The sequence below is a fragment of the Mycothermus thermophilus genome (genome assembly GCF_041956435.1).
Source record: "Mycothermus thermophilus strain CBS 625.91 unplaced genomic scaffold VTJ04scaffold_7, whole genome shotgun sequence".
NCBI lineage: Eukaryota > Fungi > Ascomycota > Sordariomycetes > Sordariales > Chaetomiaceae > Mycothermus > Mycothermus thermophilus.
Window position 1 is genome coordinate 1,892,266 of NW_027191433.1, and position 20,691 is coordinate 1,912,956.

Below are 20,691 nucleotides of genomic sequence, written 5' to 3' on the forward strand. Positions count from 1 at the left end.
ACGGGATGGAATTCAACGAGTTTCGGTCGATTGGGTATATCGCGAAGCACCGGGGCGGGACCAGCCAGCAATACTCGAGCGAGGAGAGAGGTTTGGAGTTGAGATGTCGGCCGTGATGGAGTGAAGGAAGTGGGAGGGAAGGAAGGCGGGTTGTGTTGTCTGGCTTCCAAGGTTGGTTGCTTGTGCGGGTTGCAGATCCCCTGTCGCTTGCTGTTGGAGGATCAAGCCGTAGCAGTGGAGTCGTCATCTTGGCGTCTTGGCCCTGTCAATCCCTTGTCGGGTGCCCGAATTGACAGCACGTGGATATCCCTAACCCTAGCTGGCTGCAAGGCGATCACCGATGACTCCGTGGCTTCGGGGTGGGACGTTGACGCAGGCCGAGAGAGAATGACGGTAGAGACGAAAAGTGACTGATTCAGAGCTAGCATCATGATCCTACTCGTACACAAACAATTTGATGAGTCAGTCACTGCAGCTGCTCAATTCTGAGAAGCCCCATACTCCAGCCAGCATCATGATTTGCGGCCAATACCTATGTCTATCCTCTCTCCATAAACGACCTATTTCTCATAAACCCGGTGTTAATCCCATTGCCCATCCCAATCCATAGTCGTACAGCCCAGAGTAACATTAGCATAGTAATCCCATACACCATTAATACCCACATGCCCTCTGCCGTATAACCCAACCCATCTTCATATCAAAGAGCAAACAATACTAGCCAGCCATTAGAAGCCATACCTCATCCTGTCGCAGCCACTCCGCCATCCATCCCCTCCTCCACGGAAAGCTAAACCTCCGAATCCGAATCCCAAACCTCCACCGGCGGCGGCGCCATACCCACCTCCCTCACCAGCAAGCTATCCGGCGGCAGCGACGACATCATCATCATCGGATCCACTCCGGCTGATCCTCGTTTCGAACCGTCCCGTGCACCACTACCACCGCCGCTCCCAAACCCGCTATCAGCAGGCAGGGGGATGGGCAGGCCGAGACTATCCTCTTCTTCATCCTCCTCTTCATCATGTACTTGCGTCTCACCGCGTTGTTGTTCTCCACCCTCTTTCCCAGCAGCGTCTTCAAGACCGTTCCGCGGGAGGAGTAGGTCGCTGGACTCCGCAGGGAGTGCCGGCGGGCGGGGACGGGGACCCGAGCTCTCAATCGTGATGACCGAGACCGGCGACGAGACTGGCTTTTGTCTCGAGAGTTGGTTGACCGGAGAAGAAGCTTCGGAAACGGTGGTTGCTTGCGACGGACGGACGGGGGTCTGTCTCCTTTTCGGCCGCTGTGCTTGGGCTTGCACTTGCACAGCCGGCAGTGACGGGCCCGACTCTGTTTGAGTTTGCGTCTGCGTCTGCGTTTCCGCCTGGCTCGGTCTCACATCACCAACAGCACCACCACCGAGCTGCCGCTGCTGCTGTTGCTGACTCGACCTCGTCAACGTTCCCATCTCCGACGCCTTCCGCCCTTTCAACGGGCTCTGACTAGCCGGAATCACATCCTCCTCCTCTTCCTCCTCATCCAACACCTCCCACCGAATCCCCCTCCTCTGCGTCGAATGAATGATATCACACCTTATCTGCTCCTCCAACTCCTGCGAAACCGTCATCTGCCCTTCCTCATCCATCTCCCCCTCCACAAACAGCGCTCGATTCAAATTCCCTAACAACTGCCCCACAATCGCCGGCGGCACATACCGATACCTCGGCGGCGGTCCATCACCCAACCCATTATCGGGCATATCTTCCCTCGGCACAGGGTTGTTGAGGACGTACACCTGCTTCAGCTCGTGCGCAAACTGGAACCCCGACGTGCCCGCGTTGAACTCAACGTTCCCCTTCCCGGTATTGTCGGCGATTTGCCCGGGCTCCTGCGCCGGTCCGAGTGTGGCCATGTACCGGATCTCGTTGACGGGGTCTGTCTCGTAGATCCAGCAGCGCGAGACCTGGGGAGGGAAGCGATAGTTGCGGAAGTCGTAAATGCGCACGCCGTCGACGATTTCGGCCACAATGTCCGGCTGCATGGCGACGAGGATGTCGGAGCGGTCGGTTTGCGGGCCGAGAGACCGGATGACCTCGAGCGGCACGCGCTGGCTTTCGAAGCGCTGGCTGAAGTACTGGGATCGAGGCTGGGTGTGGCGGAGTTGAGTCTGGCGCGGGTAGAGGGGCGACGATTTCTGCGTCCTCCTCTCCGGCTGACGCGGCGTCTCCTTGTACACCTCTTCCGTGTTCGATGGCGGCGGCGGCTCTTCTATGTGCACCACTTTGTTGCGAATAACCGGCGTCGGAGTGCCCGGCATATCTTCAGAGGTGGACGACTCAGTGCTGGGTTCAGGCGTCCTCTTACCCTCCAGCTGCGTCGTTCCCCGGCCAGTCTCCTTCGGCCCCGCTGCGTCCTCCTCCGCTTCACTCGCCGTCTGCTCATCCTCCTCCAACTGCGGCGTACCCCTCCGCAACCTCCCCATCGACGCACCCATACTGCCATGAAACTGCGACGCCTTGGGCGAGCTGGGCCCAGCGGTCGGGGCTTCTTCCAAAACCGCCAGTTCCCTCAAGGCAGGAGCCGATGATTTCTGACTCGACTCCCGGCCCTCGGCCGACGGGGCAGACCAGAACTGCGAGACAGTATTCGGACTGGCCTGGCTCCTCCTTTCCCCAGCCAGTTGCGACACCCTTCCCACCCTTGGCGTCGCTTCCCCCTGCCCGTCCTCCGACGGCTCCTCAAACACCTCGATCTCCCCCACCTCCTCCACAGCCCTCGCCACAGGGGACTCATTCTCCTTGTTCGACTTTCCAGTCCCAGGAGTCGCAACGTTCATCCCACTGGTCGGAGTCTCGGCCACCACATCCCCCTCTGCTCCACCACGCGCAATCTCAAACCCCTCCTCCTCCACAGCCTGCGGCTGTGATTGTTGCCGTGGCCGCTGGAACTGCTGCGTCCTCCTCGCGGTAGGCGTCTCCAAAATCGCTGCCACGCCTCTACTCCGCAGCGACCTCCCGGACATCCCCAGAGGGGTGGTAGTCATGACACTGGCCAGATCGTCATCCGAGTCCGGAATCTCGACAAACATCCTCTTCCTTCTCGCCGACTGCGTCTCGCCGGGCGGGGTGGCGCCGACGCCTGGTATGTCGGCGGTAGAGACGGGGATTTCGGCCAGGGGTTGTCTCTGGCTTTCAATCTTCTGCGCGGGAGGCTGGGGTTGGGCGTTGACCCGGTTTTGGACCGGCGTGGTGACGGCGGGAAGAGAGGAGGAGGGGACGACAGGGCTGGATCCGCCGGCTGTGCTGTACGAATCTTGGATGACGAGGGTGCGCGGGAATTTACCCGTCGTGGACGGTTCCCGCTTGGGGTTTGAGGAGGCTGCTTCAGTCGTCTGCCGGGGCTGCTGGGAGGCGGGATCGAGGTTGCTCGACTTGGTCGCGAGCGGCGATCGCTGCGCCGGGATGGGACTGTACCCGTTCAGCGGCGTGAATGGCGTTGGTTGGGAGGAAGGGACCTCGTCCACCTCGACCTTAATCCGCTTATGGCTCGGGGTATGCGGTTGTAGCTCGGCAACCGCATCGGAAATCTTTCCTTTACCTCGTTTCGGCTTGGGCGGTGCTGCTTTTGCTGATCGAGCGCGAGGAGGTTTGGTCTGCTGCTCCTCATCCTCCACCTTCACCTCTTTCTTCTCCTCCTCCTCGTCATCATCATCAATCCTCAACTCCCCCCACCCCTCCGCACGATCCCCAAGAAACTGCGTCAGGGTCTGCGTCTTAAAACTCGACCCCTTTCTCTCCAACTTCGGAGCATCCCCGTCCGTCTTCCTCCGTTTTGACCTCCTCTCAGAGGTGCGCCTGGTCGGTTTGCTGGCGGTAGCCGTCGCGGGCACCGCTGGGGTCTTCGTCTCCTTCTTCACCTCCTTCATGAACACATCCCCCTCCCCATCCTCCTCCTCCTCATCATCATCCTCCACATCATCCCTCAACCCTCCAATCTCCCCCTCCTCCCCCGACCCAGAAAAGCTCCGCACATAATCAATCTGGGTCAGCGTAGCCTGCCGCAAACTCCTCCTCTTCCCCGCCGAAGAGGTTGTGTCGTTATCTTCATCATTGCTGCCAGCGCCGCCAGTGGTCTCCAGCTCGGCGGGGAGAGATCGTCTCCCGTAGGTGCGGACAACTTTCCTCCGCGGGGGAAAGGTGACTTGTTTCGGGACGGGGGTAGATTGGTATTTCTTGGTCTTTGGGGCGGCGGAAGGGTTGGTGGTGGTGGAGGGTGTTGAGCCTGCTGTTGAGGCGGCGGGTTTTCGACGTGGCATGTTGTCTGATCGGGTGTTGAGGAATGGTGAGAATGATTCGGAATGGTTTGTCGGGTGATGGTAGATGGATGGTTGCTTTTGTTTGCGGGACGAGGTGAATAGATCTGTGGGCGAGAAAATGCCAAGTAGGATGTCTGGATGAAGTGGATGACGACTAGGGGATCAATGACTTCATCTGGTCATCAGACGAACCACGCTGTGGTGGAGTCTCTCGCTCGGCTCGGTTCAGATGTTCAGGTGCTCGGGGTGTGGGGTGCTCGGTCCAGGGCAAGATTGTCTCATTCACTCGAGTCGGTTTGGTGGATTTTCGTCGGTTGACCTCTCACATTGCCTCCGTCCTGATCGAGGTGACGGTATAACAATCAATCCCGTGTTTCCGATGCTCGGGAGCTTCCGATGATGCAGCCAACGCAAAGAAGGAAGGGCCCCAAGATTCCCCGGATGAAATGGGAGACGCGTCCGAGTCACGCAACAACGCGTCGGTGGGGCCGTCTTGGCGCGTCCTTCCGCATTCGCTGCGTTGGGCTGCAGCCTGCCGAGAGCCTGCCCGGAGTGGTGGGGCAGCCCAATCCCATGACATCATCAGTGTTCTGCTGCGACTTTGTGGAAGCAGCTACTTACCGCACACCTGCCATGCGCAACAACAACCACCCATTGCCTTAACTTCATGGCAATTCAAACTCTCAACCTCAGCATCGCAGCCCAAGACCATCAACACGTAACCGCTACTAAGTAAACATTACTTATCCTCTAGTCAATAACGCTACTTAGCGCAAGCACCAGCCAGCATGTCCGAGTCCAATCCATTTACCAGTCTAGCTAAAACCTAAGGCGTCTCAAAAAAACAAACGCAGGGAAGAGAAAAAAAAACAAACCATACTACTCTCCATGCGAGACAGGTAGCTGAGGTGTAATGACGAGAAAGGCTAAGAGGGGCGGTAGTGCTGTTGTGTCCGAAACAAACCGACGAAAAAAGAAAAAGGAATACCTATCATACCCGGAATCTCCTCGTCCAAAACCCTTCACAATGACACAAGCGATTAACTCCCATCTCCCTAATATCCCCCATATTTTCTCCGCTGTCTCTCTTTCCTCCACCCTTCCATGATATCCCTTATCCCCCATACGCTTTCCATGGCCTGTTTCCATGGCGGAATCCTTGATCATCAGCGCTCGTTGCCCCTCGTCAAGGGCAATCAAGACGCTACCAACTATTTCACTTTTCACGGTCCTATTCCGCTATACTTCTCCTCTTCCCCACCAAATGTATCCCCCTCTTTTTACATATGCCATGCTGAGAGAAAGAGGAAAAAGACAAACAAGACAAACTCTCCCCCCACCAACCAGCGCGCCGGGTCCATGCTGTCCCACCGTTCCGTTTGATCCGATAACAAATGTGTCTGTCCGTCCGTTGCGCGAGCAGCGTCCGAAGAGAAGAGATAAAAGATGCGAAATGACCCAGTAAAAACAATGCTCCAGACCAAAGGGCAACGCACCCACACAGCACATCAAACAAAATACAATCCCTGTGGCTTCCCCCCTGTTTTTTCCTTTCTGGCCACACAGTCCAAGTCCACAGTCAATCAAGAAAGGTGGAAAGCACCCTGTCCCTCCTTGATCGCCGTGAACAGCCGCTTCTTCAGCACCTCGATGCTCGAGTAGTCCGGCAGCTTGAGGTAGTTGACGCATGTCATGACGCTGGGTAAATAGTCGTCCGACGTGTAAGGGGGTTCGCTGGGTTTGCAGACGACGGTGAACATGGGCGTGAGCTTCTTGAAACCTGTAGAAAATCATTAGCACCAATATCCAACAACCGGATTCTGGGGAAAAACAAAACTTACCGCCAATAGGCAGCTTCGGGCTGCCCGTCGTAAACTGCAAGAAATCCCGCCTCTGCGCAGGCGTGAACTCGCTCATGGCCTGGAGCAGATTCTTGACTGTCTTGCTGTCCATATTGTATCCGTGGTCTGCCTTGACCGAGTCCATAAGCGTCTCAAGCGACCAATCTTCCTCCACCCGGCCAAACAGCGAGCACAGCTCATCCGGCGTGAAGGCGCTGAGCGCTGAGTACGGGAACACCTGCGAGAAGCCTGCCCGGAACGCGTCTACCTGTCTGCGCACGCCGCTCCCAATCGTCATGTCGATGACCCTCTCCAGGTAGAGGTCGACGTTATCAATGGTGACCGGGATCTGCGACCCACCGGGGATGAGCTCGATCTCCTGGTACCCGGGCAGCGTGAAGTCGAGGTAGAGGTCATCAATCTTGATGTTGTCGACCGTGATGTTGGCAATGTCCACCGCCTTCTGTGCCGGGGTCCGGTTCGGGTCCTCGTCGATCTCCTTCTTGGCCAGCGCGAATTTCTTGACCGTCATGAGCGACCGCGCAATGACCGGGTCAACACACTTGACGGCTCCCAGGGACGGTTTGACAGATCCAGACTCGTCACCGATGCGGAAGAAGATGGGATTGAAGTTGACGTCAATGATGCGCGAGTCGATCATGCTTCGCGCGACAAACTTGCCCAGCACCTTGAACAGCTGCAGAATCTTCTCGCCCTCTTCAGACGCGGCAAATTCGGCACTGATGGGACGCGGGAACAAACCGGTGGGCGCAGACACGAACTCGCTGTCGCCGTTGGCATCGTTGTCGCGCCAGAGCTTGAGCTTCTTCTTGCAGAACTCCTTGGACACGGTTGAGTAGAACTCGAGGGTCGGGCCCAGACCGGTACCAACCTCGTCGAAGTACTCCACCTCGAGGATGCTCTGTGAAGACCCATAAAGCTCCATCACCTTGACGGCCGACTCGAGAATCTTGGACCGCGAAATGCGCACCTTCTGGCGCTGGAGACGGCCCAAGAACGGCCTTTCATCGCGGCGATCTCTCCGTGCCTCCTCCTGGGATTGCGCGTTCTGCCAGCGACTCATAGACCGGGCGTAGCCGAACGATGTCGACTGCAGGAACAAGTGTCGCGTCTCGAACGGGAAGAGGAACGGGTAGAGGCGGGCAAGGTCCTCGCTCCAGCTCGGGAGACAGTTGCTCGCCACGATGAGTGGCTCTTCCAGTTGCCGGTTCAGCTTGGCCGTAAGTTTGGTGTTGACGAACTGCGACAGGGGCTCGACGTTCAGACGGAGAGTCTCCTTGTTCTCGACCAGCACGTCGTCGATGTTGGCGTTCAGGTCATGGAGCTTCTTGAGCAGGCGAAGGATGGATGCCGTGATGGGGTACTTGGCCAAAGACCCGGGGGTGCCGTTCTCATCGACATCGGACCCAGCATCGCCGTTGCTACCGAAAGCACCAGACTCGGCCGGCGGTGGACCAGGCACCCTGCGGAACTTGATTGGATGCACGGCTGACCAGATGTTACGTCCGTATTGGTCGTCGTTCTTGCACGAGTTGTACACGGCCCGGTAGATGGTAGTGTCGTTGGGCACCACCTTGCCGTCGATGCTGAACTCGATGTGCCAATCCTGGGGAGTCGACTGCACTGCGGCAGCGTAGGACATGGGCTGTCGCGATGATGTCGCAGGAGTGGGCGTTCCCTGAGGAGGCGGGGCTGTCGAACCGCTAGACCGATTCGGCAATGACGTAGAAGCCCGGCTCTGGCTGTGGTGACCGGGCGTCGGCACTCTGGTACCGTCGTCCTTGCGCGCCGTCACCTTGCCGCCAGCCGCGACTTCCAAGTTCACTGCCGAAGGATCCGGGGTTTGCGCGTCCTCCATACCCTCGTCCATGTCGCGCACCACGTCGAGCGGGCCGTCCTCGTCCATTTCCTCATCGTCCGAGAGGGGCTTCTCGTCGGCGCACTCGAGGGTGTTGTCGAGGTCCTCGTCGTCGTTTGGTGGGTGCGAGGGCGCCGGGGTACCACCCGAAGCCGCCTGCCGACGCGAAGACCGACGCAGCGCGGTCTTTTCGCGGGAAGACGAGGGCTGGGGTGTCGAAGGGGTCTCGGGTGTGGCCTCTGACTTAGACTTGGACTTGCGCGGCGAGGGTCTTGAGGTGGACGGCTGGGACGAGGCAGCGGGAGCCGGTGGCGGGGGTGGCGGAGGACCTGCGTTCGGTGATCCCGATGATGCAGCCGCCCGTTCCATCAGCCGTGACGCTGCAGAGCTCATGGGAAGGCTCGAGTTGGCCATGGCAGCCAAAGCCCTGGAAACGGCATCCCGCTTCGAAGAGCGAGGGCGGTCCGAAAGGCTGATGCGAGGTCTCAGGTAATCGTCGAGAGACTTGAAGGTCGTGATGGCGTGGATAGACACCATGATGTTGCGGTAGTGGCGCGGGATATCAGAGTCCTCGTCAGCCACCAACTTGAGCCTCAACTGCTTGGCGAGCATGGAAGCGGCGCTGCTGCGGTTGCTGTCGAACGAGTGGTGGTGGACCGTCACGACCTCAAAGTGTTCCGACCGGCTCAGCAGGTCCTGGAGCTTATGGACGAGCACGCTCAGCGGCGTGGCGGGGGAATCGGACGTGGCCGTCTTGGGCTTCGACTTGACCGTGTATCCCATAAACACCTGGAGGAACGCTGATTGCGCCGCAACGGCGAGCTGCTCGTCAGGGTTGCCTAGGACCTCTTCAAGGACGTGCACAACGCCGGATGCCAGAAGTTCGGCGCTTGTGGCGCTCTCCAACACGTCCGAATCGAAGTACGACGCCAATCGCTTGAACAGGTCGATGCCCGTCTCCAGGGGCGGCTGCGAGGTGAAACTGCGGCGGAGATAGAAAGCCTCAATATCCGAAGCCAGGCGCGACAAATCGTCAAGGATCTGCATAGCCTTTTTCTTCAACGCCTTGCCCTCCTTTTCGTTGTCGTGAACCTCGAGGAATTTCTTGGCGGCCGTGATGATCAATGTCTTCATAGACGGAATATCAGAAACCGTCGGGGGACCAGCGGTCGACATGGTGGAGCCCTCGGAACTGACAGGGGAGGCAGACATGTCGTCCGCGTCTCTCTGGTTCTCCTCGTCGTTCTCGTTTTCGTTATCCTCGTCCTCATCACCCGAGTACATGTCGTCCCTAGCCATGCCGTCCATATTTTCCTCATCCCCGTCAGGGGACTCGTCACGTCCGGACTCATCCTCGGGATCTGGCGAAGATCTTTCCGAATCCTCCCCATCGTCTTCCTCGCCATGGTCGCGGTCGTCCGAGGGCGTCGGAGACTCTTGGTGAGCACGCTTCGGAGGCGGATCCGGTTCCTGGTTGGCAAGCTTCGTAATCTCGGCAATGACGCCCTCGCGGTAGAGCTGGTACCGATAGACGTGGGCAAGACGCCTCATGAGCAGCTCGGCCGCGCCGATGGCGTAGAAAACCAACGAGGCGTGGTCCTGCTGGGAAATGATGGAGGCCAGGAAGGACGCGTACGACACGGGCTTCAGGGCGTCGACAAGAATCTCCTGGTCGAGGTTCGAGAGCATCTTGAGCTGGGCTACCAGAACCTTCTGGCGAACGTTGAGGTTGACTGTACTCGAGTAGGCATCGGTGAGGGTCGGGAACAGGATCATACAGAACCGGCGGACTTCCTCCTTGCACGTTTGCAGCAGCTCCACCCGCTTCTCGTTGGTTGTCTTTTTGCGTGAACCAGAAGGCGGAGGAGGGGGGATGAAATCGTGACCCAACCCGTGGAGGCCGCGCAATGTCGGGTCGAGATGGTGAGGAAGCTCCGGCAGCAGCTCGCAGATGACATTCAGGGTCTCGAGGATTTGGTCCCGGGGACGGTGGATGAGAGCCTGCATGATCAGGACGCTGTCGAGCTTCGAGCCGAGATCGTTAGTACCGCTCGGAGGGGACACGCCGGTCAGGATCTGGTAGAGAGTCTCGACCACATTCATCTTGAAGAGTTCTGCCGAGAGACGCGGGCTCGCCCGGGCTGCGATGGCCAGGACACGGAGGAATTGGGTATGGATATGGGGGCTGATCAGGTTGGTGGAACCCGGCAGGAGTAGGCGGAGGATAGCCTTGAGGAGATCGACGCTGATGAGCTCCTCCAGCTTCTGCGGATGAAACCGGAAGCTCTCGACGATGCGCGTGACGCACAGCGATCCCTTTTCCACCACTTTTTGGTCACTGCTCCCCAGCACGTTCAGCAGGATGGGCATGACATCACGAACGACGGGGAAGGAGTCTAGGTCGAGGTTCTGGCAGCAGTTTGCGGCCGTGTTGACGGCCACACGCTGCGTGCTGGTGGCAAAGAACTCGAGGTAGGAAAGGCACGCCGTAAGACCACCCTCCCGGACAATGCTCGCTGGGTATTCGAGTGAAATCTTCTCCAGCGTACTCAAGGCTTGTTCCGCGAGGTCGATAAACGAAATCTCGAGTAGCTTTTGGCACAGGATCGGGACGGCGTGTCCGTAGACGACGTTGGACGTGGTAGCCGGGAGGGCTTCCATGAGGTTGGCCAGGCACCGGCAGGCCAGGAGCATGATTTCCGGGTTCTCCTCCCCAGTCAGCTCGTTGGGTTGCATCAAGGCGACCAGCTCCTTGACAAAGGCATCTGGGGAGAAGTGTCCCGAGAGGGTGTCCTCGTTGTGGATAAGCAGAAGCTCCGAAAGCTCCTGAAGGGCGATGAGCTGAAGGGTTGTGTCTTCTTTCTGGCGGAGATTTGCCAGAATATCACGAAGTCTCGCCGACGTCCCTGACACCATACCGGTTAAGCTCCGAAGGGTGTTGGACAGGCCGGGCACGCCGCTCGAAGATCCCATGCCGAATGGGTCAACGTCTTCATCGTCGTATCGCCGCAGTTCTTCATCGTCCTCGTCGTTTTCGTCGCTCTCGTCCTCGGGGAATCGCTCCTCGGGTGGCGGAGGCGGAGGGGCCGCCGTCGATTTCTCGTGCTCCTCGGTACCGCTCATAATGACGTCTTGGTCTTGTGTTGCTTCGTTGGACGCACGCTTCGACCGGCGGGTGGATGAAGGCGGCATGGTGGATGGCGGTTCCTCGGCTGAAGACAGAGTTAATGCATGTGTCAGGTATGCGTGGCAACATGAGGTACGTCGACACGTCACTTACCTCGAGAGCTCGAGTGGGGTTTCTTGGAACGGCCCGAGCGAGTGTTGGATGACGTCGGAGCCGGGGTTTCAGGGTTCTGAAGGGGCTCGGGACTTCTAATCGCAAATTCCTCGTCAGCAATGACCAACCGTTTTCTCGGACTCGGACTCCGGATCCGGGCCGTTTCATCCTTTCGCAATACGCACCCGTGACTCGACATGGTTTCCGGAGCTTTGCCCTTTCTCCGACGAGAGGTGGTGGTTGAGGTCGGCGGCGCTGGTGCCGGTGCTGGTGCTGCGGGGGGGTGGGCTTGAGGCGACGCCTGTGCCACCCGTGGTCGCTTGGACCTTCGGGCAGACGCAGGGGACTCGGTAGCCGGCTGTGGAGGAGAGGTATTGTTGGTTTTGCGTTTCCGGGTGGCCGGGGTCGGGGGGACGGGCGGAGGCGGGGGCGGAGGGTGTAATGCGCCGGACGCGGCCGAGGTCGAGATGGAAGATGATGGGGTCGACGACGACGAGGATGCTGCAGCCTGGCTAGCAGCTTGGCTCGCGGCTTGTCGGGCGGACGAACGGGTAACCCTGGGCGACATGAGTAAATATCGTGTTCAGGCCCTGTCTGTCATGTGAACGACAGCAGGAGGTCGCTTGGGACAAAGGTAGTAGAAGTGGTGGAAATGTGCGAGGGTGAGGTCATCGATGGTGATGCAGGTTGAAGGTTGCAGATTGCAGGTCGCGGATTTGCGTGGGGCGCGGGTTGTATGTAGTTGTGGTTTGGTTTGTGGATGATGTAGACACCCCAGACAGAGAGAGATTGGGTTTGGGGTTTGGGATGGAAATGGAGATGAATGAATGAATGAACGGGAAACGCAGCCGAAGTGCGGAAGAAGATTCGTTGCCCAAAAAAACTGTGGGGCTCGGAGATGTCGCCCTCGACTTTGTTGGATGCGAACAGTCAAGAGTTTGGAATTCAAGTTGATGGAGCCGCACTGCAAAGCTCCCGAGGAAAGAGGAAAAACTTATTTTGATGTCGAAATTCCCCTCGCCCTTGTCTTTTCCAGGGGTTTGCCTGATTTGCACTTGTTCCCGGGCCTGGATGCAGATGCACACTGACGAGGCAGAGGATGACGTTTTGGGCTGGAGACAGCGAGGGACGACCGGGAGACCGGACGGCGATGATGCACTGCGGATGCCGACAACATCAATGCACCCGCCTGACGCCGACAACGAGATGCAAGGTGGGTGTGCAGTGGCAGGAGGAAAGGAGAAACGAGGATATCAAGAGAAGACGGAGAGACAGGAAGAAATCACGAGGCAAGCAAGAGAGGGGTAGAGAGTGTGTACCTTGCTGGTTGCGCAGCGATAGAGGCAGCAAGCGGAACAGCAGCGATAGCGGATGGAGCAAGAGCAGCGGCGGCAGCGGCAGCAGCAGAGGCAGACGATCTGCTGTGCCGGGGAGAAGAAGCAGTCACGGCTGGAGATGACAGCGGAGGAAAGGACGTCGGGATGGCGGTGGTGGTGTTTTCGAGCAAGTGGTGGTTGTTATCAAGAGCCGATCTGGACCGCTGTGTTGCTGCTCGTCGTTCTGCCATGGATTACGCCATCGGAGACACAGTCGGCGGCGGATGGGACGGACGACGACTGGACACAGACGCTTTGCCTTGTCGTTCACATAGGCGGACCGAGACCGAAATGGCGGACACAACGGCGATGGCAGCAATGAAGTGCCTGCTTCGGGCAGGAATGTCGTTGGCTTTGGGGGGGTTGGAGGGCGAAGGTGGTTGGGTGGTGGAGATGATGAGTGGACGGGATGGAGATGGATGGTGTCAATCCCCCCAACCTGTCGGCGGCTCGTTACGTTGGACGCCATCGCAGTTTCAGGCCCACTTCACCCACCCAAGATGTCACCGTCTTTGGTTGGGTGCTGGCCTTGGCAGTTTGTCCAAGGCCCACAGACTTGGCATCTCGCGCAGGAACCGGAGCGCCACAACGGAAGTCCGGAGTTTGACTTGTTCCCCTCAGACTGTGACGGCAACACGACTGGGAACCTCTCCTCTTGAACTGGATCAACACGGCGCTTGATGTGCAAAGTAGCTGACTTGGATGTATTTCAACTTTTCAACATCCAGGATATGTGACTCTACACCAGGTACTCCTGAGTCCAAGACGTCTCTGTGTCAGAGCTACCTGACTTATGCCCCGGCAGGGGATAACGGACAAGACGCATTCATGCTTCATCGCCAAATTTCCTGTTTGAGAAAAAGATAATCAATTCGCTTCTTTGAGTTCAAGCCATTTTTCATTTTCTATCGTTTGGCCGCCGTCCAAGCTGAATGTCAGTTATCAACCTCAAAATGTTTATGTTTGAGTTCTACTCCGAAGACTTCCTCGATTTGCCCAACTCAACGAAACACAGAAGATGAAACTTGACTTGGACATGTATTCAGAGTTTACATCACATTTAATCCCTGAAGCTTTCATGCCTTATCTTAAGTTCCATACCATATCTCGTCGCATGTTGTCAATCATTTGGGAACCTGGGCATACCTAGGTACTAGTAGTGAGGTAGTTGTTGGACTTGGACTTTCAAGACTCAGGCTTGGAATTCTTGCTGGACGGATTCAATCCAACAAAAACCAAATTCTAGCTGAGCCATAAAAAAATCTATTATACACTTGATTTGACTACCCCAAATGCATCTTGTCAAGGCGTTTCGAAGCCCCCGACTTTTCGTGCCTTGCGTCTTGCCCAGATCCCCTGGCGCCAAGAGATCCGGGGCGGCTTCTGTCGGCACAAGTGACGTCGGCGATGCTTGGTCCCTGTCCGGCACTTGCCCAGCTGACCTTCTTTAGCTCTTCGTCTCGGACAATGAAAACAAACGTCCTTCCGTCCTATTCTTTAACTCGGCAATTCCGCTCTTCTCGAACCCATTGAAGGCCATGACATGACATTTTGACTCTAGCATATCTTCACATACACCAACGCAACACGATTCATTGCCGACTCACATCCTCCTCGCCCGAGCATCATGAAGAGTCTCCGGGTCTCACGTCCTCCAGGGACGCTGTTCCGCCATGGCGGGGTGCTGAGACCGGCATTGTCCCTCCCCGCCTCGACAATCCGTTCTTCACTTCAGCAGAACCAACAATGCCAGCACCAACACCAACGCCGACATGCCAACTCACTCTCGCAACGGCCCGATTCCAAATACGTCATGTTTCCCGGCGCCGTCAAATCCGTATTCAGCCATGACCTGAAGTTCGAGCAGCCCTCCACCCATCCCGCCCTGCCAACCTACCGAGCCATAGATCAGCATGGCGTTGTCGTCGACCCCAATTTTTCCCCCGACCTCAGCGACGAGGAGGTAATCAAACTCTACAAAGACATGTTGACCGTGTCCATTATGGATGTAGTCATGTTCGACGCGCAGCGGCAGGGGCGTGTGAGCTTCTACATGGTGTCGGCCGGCGAGGAAGCTGTTTCAGTGGCCACCGCATCTGCCTTGGCACCAGAGGATGTCATCTTCTGCCAGTATCGCGAGCAAGGAGTTTTCAAACAGAGGGGCTTTACGCTCTCGGATTTCATGAACCAGCTGTTTGCAAACCACAAGGATCCAGGCAAAGGGAGGAACATGCCCGTCCACTACGGGAGCAAGGAACTCAATATTGTGAGCCAACCCACCCCCTCCAACTCACCTCACACAAAACCCCCGCTAACCCAAAACCCCAGCACACCATCTCCTCCCCGCTCGCGACCCAACTCCCCCAAGCCGCCGGCGCCGCCTACGCCCTCAAACTCCAGCGCATGCAAGACCCGAGCATCCCGCCGCGTGTCGTGGCCGCCTACTTTGGCGAAGGCGCGGCCAGCGAAGGCGACTTCCACGCCGCGCTCAACATGGCGGCCACGCGCTCGTGCCCCGTCATCTTCATCTGCCGCAACAACGGCTACGCCATCTCGACGCCAACCCTCGAGCAGTATCGCGGCGACGGCATCGCCAGCCGCGGCGTCGGATACGGCATCGACACGATCCGCGTCGACGGCAACGACTTTTGGGCGGTGCGCGAGGTGACCAAGCGCGCGCGCGAGATGGCGCTGCAGGACGGCGGCAAGCCGATCCTGATCGAGGCCATGACGTACCGCGTCAGCCATCACAGCACGTCGGACGACTCGTTTGCGTATCGCGCAAGGGTGGAGGTGGAGGATTGGAAGCGCAGGGATAACCCGATTGCGAGGTTGCGGAAGTGGATGGAGGCAAAGGGGATTTGGGATGATGCTAAGGAGAAAGAGGCGAGGGAGAGTATTCGGAGAGAGGTGCTCAAGGCGTTTACCGAGGCGGAGAGGGAGAAGAAGCCGCCGATTCGGGCCATGTTTGAGGATGTGTATGAGGAGCTGACGCCGGATTTGGAGAGGCAGATGAAGGAGTTGAGGGAGCAGTTGGAGAGATACCCCGATGAGTATGATGTTAGTATGTTTGAGGGTGGGAAGGAGAGTTTGGACAAGTAGGTTGGGTTGGGATTTCTGGCTAGCATGTTTGGGGGGAGAATTCAGCGATGATATGTCGACTCGTAGGGATGCCTATGAATGGTGAACCCATTTTACCATCAACTCCAGGTCGGGTGCATTGTCATTGTCATGATCATCAAATGGCGGGTTGTTTTCAATAAACATGGGGAAATGAGCCACAAGGGCTAGTGTTTTCCCATTTCATCCCATCCACTACCTCTGTTTTGTTCCAACATGCGACTCCAGTCACATATCGTTAGAGACGACATCCATGCCATATTAACAACAAAAGTTTCAAACCATATCTCCACTACTCAACGTTGTCTTATCCATGCCGACGGTTCTTATTTACCGGAGAATGGAATGTCAACAGAAGCTCTGGTTACAACATGCCTCAGCTTTGTATACTGCAGAGGGGAATTGATGCTATGGGCGGCGACGGGTTTCGCCCTGGGCACCTGATATCTTGGCAGCACATCTCATGGAATATAAAATCCAACGCCGGAACACCGAACTCGGTCGATGTCCAAGAGATTCTCAACATAGTATAGGTTCCGATTGGAGAAACCTAACCGCATGTGTACATCGACGACAAAATCATCGTTACCGAAACTACAAAGCTTAACCTGCCCATTACCCGCGGCCTGGGCCGACAACACCTCGATATCCACAAAGAGATAGGCATCAATAGCCAGAGTGTGGTGGTCCCCCTAATCAAATAAGTCCGGACTGCTATCACTTGTACCAGTGGGGTGGTCTCGTGGTCATGCTTTTACCAAATGATTCAGATATAGACAAACAAAAGGAGAGAAACTAACTTCATCACTCCCATGTTTTTCACTTACTCTCTCTATCTCGCCGTCTCAAAAGACACAGCTCACCATCTATAAGTCTAGCCACTTTCACCTGCGCTTTTCTAATGCCCTCCTTGTAGGGACGTGAAAAACCCCCTCCAGTTATGTTCTGACAAACGCCTAACTCCTGGACACTTAAGAATCACAACTGATCTGAACATAAGAACCGCCTACGGATAACATCAGCACTATCAAGAACACCGTGCTGAAACGATCATCGCCAGAGCTATACAGAGGCCAGAGCAATGGTGGTTCGATTTGTGAGAAGTTTGTTAGTTATGATTTCCTAGCCTGTGTTGGACTTTTGTAAAGACAGAGAGCCGAACCACAGAGTAACCAGGCAGTGCTTTAGTTGACGATAGGGACGTCGTGGCAGCAAGCCCAATGAATTCTGTCACGGGAGGCTCGTTGGGTCGAATGGTACAGGGTATCAATAATCAAGAGAGGTTACGCAAGGAATGCAACTTGGATATCTTTGTAGACAATTTCACAACGAACCTAGAGGAGAGTTTATCGGAGAAAACGCAAAGAGATATGAAGAGATATGTTTCAAGATAGCCCTGCAGCAAGTCTTGCTGCCGCTAAAGTTAGGCCAACTTGTGACAAAAATCCGACAAAGTTCTCGACAAAGTGGTCAAGCTTTGCTACCCTTCTCGCAACAACGCATCTTTGTGCCCCGCTGCCCCTCTTTTCTACTTTCTACATTCGCAAAAAACATCCGCGACACCATCACCACCACCGCAAACTCCGCGGCCGATTTTCTTTTCAAGTGCCTAAAAGTTATCTTTTTTGTTGTCTTTTCTTTTTTTCAAAAAGAAAAATAATCGACAGTGGCCATCATGGATTACGAGTGGTCGGAAACCGACAAGATCCTCGCGGGCCTGTTGGTGGCGTTGTTTGTGGTGGGGACCTTGACGGCCCTCACCTTTTATTTTATCAAATACCACTGGAAGACCCAGGTCGAGAACCGGGGCCAGGAGATGGAGATGCATTGGTAAGTTATTCACCCTCTTGTTTGTGGTGTTTCCTCTCATGCTATCTATTGGTGGTCGGTCAATCGAGTTTTGGGCTCATTTGGTGTTGCGGAGGACGACATGGGGATGACTTACATCCATCTCGTTCACATGTCGTTCAATGCTCTCGGGTTCCTCAACCGGAGCTGCGGGCCTGATCGACGTCATCGAACCCCTGTCCAACCCGCCGTGCGCCGCTGAGCCGCAAGCTTGGCGACCCCCGCGGGCGTTCTTGGCAGGGCCCAAAATGCCGGGCCGACCCGATTTTTTCTCAATTGGAGCAATTGCATGCGCTGACATCTTTCTCTTTCTCCCACTCTCTAGATCGCATCTCCATCTCGAGCTGTGTCCCTGGCGCGCTGTGAAGCTGCTCGCCATGGCCGCCCGACCAGCTCTCAGAAAGGCCCTCCGGAGCCTGGCAATCCGGAACCTCGAGCAACAAAACCTGTACCACCACCATCAACGCCATTTGCGAATTGCTGCCGCGAGACCTTTCTCGACAACTCTCTCTTCCCCCGCTCCGAATCCCTCCTGGTCGTCGTCCAAGGAGGTACCCGACTATGCCATTCCCGACCCCTCTCGACCGACCCATTTCGGGTTCCAAACCGTCACCGAGGCCGAGAAGCGCGAGAAGGTCGCTGGCGTCTTTACCAGCGTCGCGGAATCGTATGACCGCATGAACGATCTCATGTCTTTTGGCTGGCATCGCGTGTGGAAGTAAGCATGCAATTATCCCTTGCCTCTCTCCCCCTTCCCCCTCCCTCTCCTCCTCAATGAACATACCAACTCTAACCCACCCCTCAATCAGAGACCATTTCGTCGCCTCCCTCAACCCGGGCTTCACCCCCCTCGGACCAGCCGGCAGCAGCCCCATCGCACCTCAACACATCCTCGACATCGCCGGCGGGACAGGCGACATTGCCTTCCGCATCCTGCACACCGCCCACGTCGTAAACCGTAACCCGGACGTGCGGGTAACCATGTCCGACATCAACCGCGCCATGCTCACGGTCGGCAAGAACCGCGCGTCCTCTCTCCCCGCCTCTCAGCAAGCCGCACTATCCTTCATCGAAGCCAACGCCGAGGACCTGACCAAAGCCCGCCCTCTCGTCCCTTATCCTCCCGACAACGCCGACCCGACCGACGCCAGCAAATACAAAGCCTCCGAACAGCCCTTCTTCGACCCCGCCACCTCCACCACCTCCATCCCTGACAACTCGGTCGACCTGTACACCGTCGCCTTCGGCATCCGCAACTTCTCCAACATCCCCGCCGCCCTGCGCGAGGCGTACCGCGTGCTGAAGCCCGGCGGCGTGTTTGCCTGTCTCGAGTTCAGCAAGGTCGTCAACGACAACCCGTTCGGCGCGGTTTTTGACGCCGTGTACAAGGAGTGGTCGTTCCGCGCGATTCCGTTGATTGGGCAGGTAGTTGCCGCGGATAGGGATAGTTATCAGTACCTGGTGGAGAGCATCCAGCGGTTTCCGAGCCAGGAGGAGTTTCGGGATATGATTTTGGATGCGGGGTTCGTGGTGGCCGGGGAGGGGTATGAGAATTTGACGGGGGGCGTGGCGGCGATTCATAAGGGGATGAAGCCGAGGGTGTAGTGGAATGGAGGGGGATTGTGAGGGAAAGGTGAAGTCGCGGACGTGACTTAAGAGAGTCGCGGAAGTGGGAGTGAAGAGAATGGTGAGAAAGATGGAGGAGGTAGAGCAGAGTGTGATCAAGGCAAGAACCCAGGGAGGTCAAGTGTGATGAGAGAGAAGGTCCTCTTCATTGGAGGGGAGGATTGAGGAGCCGATTTCGGAGCTTGACTCGAGGTGGTGTTGGGGAGGGTTTGTAACAGGATCTTGCGGCTCTGGTGGTTGGGTGGATGGTGATCAGCGAATTCATGACAATGATGATGGCAATGATGACGATGATGATGAAATGATGCCCTGTTATCTCTTGCGTGAAGTTATGACTCCAGCCAAAGAAGTGCTTGATGGTGTTTGGGCTATCTACCGGGTAATTGAGATGTCGCCTTCCAGCAATGTCCGAACCGACGATATAATGTCATGGCGGCCCGAGAATACATCATATCCCGGATTGATAGGTGTGTTGAGTTTGACTCTCTTTACCCGTGATAACCAGTTTGCTTGATACATGTTCCGGGCATAGTGTTGTACATGCTGTCTCATCCGAGCCGAAGTGACTCCAAAATAAGGATGAAAAGGCATCTTCACAATCCATGCTTGGAACCTTGATGATCGGATTTGCCTTCGGGCAAGATTCGCCTGAGTTAATACCTATGACAAACAATGACAACAGCACATGGAGAGGTTAAGCACTTCTCGATGAATCTGAGGCTGCAGTCATCCACAATCAGAGCCCGGATCGCTGAAGCACGATACATGCACTCCACTCACCGACCAACATCTAGACAATCGGCAACGGACAAACATATTTCGTCTCCGTTCTACTCACTCACCGGGCACAACAAACCCACCTTCACCGTACAATTGGCACATCAATCACCAAGGGACTGAACTTGTTAAGGGTCAGCACCATTACTACTCCGACATCTTTTCACATTTGCATTAATAACTTTCCCTCTCATTACAAAACAACACCTCTCACATCCCTCACCACCATCATCCAGTACGTAGGTACCATCACCCGCCACCACCAACAATCCCAACTGCCACCCGCCCTTCACCGACCAGTCCCATCACCATCCCATCCCATCCCATCCATCAATTCATTCCATTTTTCTTCCCCACACCAATTAAGGAAAAGAAAAACAAATCACCGCCGCAATCTGAGCCCACCCCAAATACCCCATGTACTAGGGTCAGGATGAATAGAGGCCCAGGATGAAGAAACAAAAGTCCAGAGGATGCGCCATCCAGTGTCCCCTCCACCTCCGATCCCGTCGTCCACCATCCCGTCATTCAGAAGAACCAGTAGAGAAAACAAAGTAGGAAGAAAGAAGAGCAGAAAACAAGAACAAGCCTGCTTGGCGTCGAAGAAAACCAAGTGGCCAAATATCATCACATCGAAAGCAAAAACG

At 56.3% G+C, this 20,691-nt stretch overlaps 4 protein-coding genes across 4 annotated transcripts; 2 read left to right on the plus strand and 2 right to left on the minus strand.

Annotated features, from left to right (window-relative positions):
• Positions 1–790: 790 nt before the first annotated feature.
• Positions 791–4,297, minus strand: VTJ04DRAFT_10251 (uncharacterized protein; the record flags this gene model as incomplete). The annotated part of the gene is made up of 1 exon (XM_069357970.1): positions 791–4,297. One exon carries the CDS (start codon positions 4,295–4,297, stop codon positions 791–793), a length of 3,507 nt encoding a protein of 1,168 aa, XP_069214985.1.
• Positions 4,298–5,880: 1,583 nt separating this feature from the next.
• On the minus strand, positions 5,881–12,864 carry VTJ04DRAFT_10252 (uncharacterized protein; the record flags this gene model as incomplete). Its single annotated transcript, XM_069357971.1, has 5 exons — positions 5,881–6,077; positions 6,139–11,229; positions 11,298–11,392; positions 11,483–11,854; positions 12,617–12,864. 5 exons carry the CDS (start codon positions 12,862–12,864, stop codon positions 5,881–5,883), a joined length of 6,003 nt encoding a protein of 2,000 aa, XP_069214986.1.
• A 1,436-nt stretch (positions 12,865–14,300) lies between these two features.
• Positions 14,301–15,775, plus strand: VTJ04DRAFT_10253 (uncharacterized protein; the record flags this gene model as incomplete). The annotated part of the gene is made up of 2 exons (XM_069357972.1): positions 14,301–14,939; positions 15,002–15,775. 2 exons carry the CDS (start codon positions 14,301–14,303, stop codon positions 15,773–15,775), a joined length of 1,413 nt encoding a protein of 470 aa, XP_069214987.1.
• A 2,243-nt stretch (positions 15,776–18,018) lies between these two features.
• VTJ04DRAFT_10254 (uncharacterized protein) lies at positions 18,019–19,246 on the plus strand (the record flags this gene model as incomplete). The annotated part of the gene is made up of 2 exons (XM_069357973.1): positions 18,019–18,359; positions 18,451–19,246. 2 exons carry the CDS (start codon positions 18,019–18,021, stop codon positions 19,244–19,246), a joined length of 1,137 nt encoding a protein of 378 aa, XP_069214988.1.
• Positions 19,247–20,691: the final 1,445 nt, after the last annotated feature.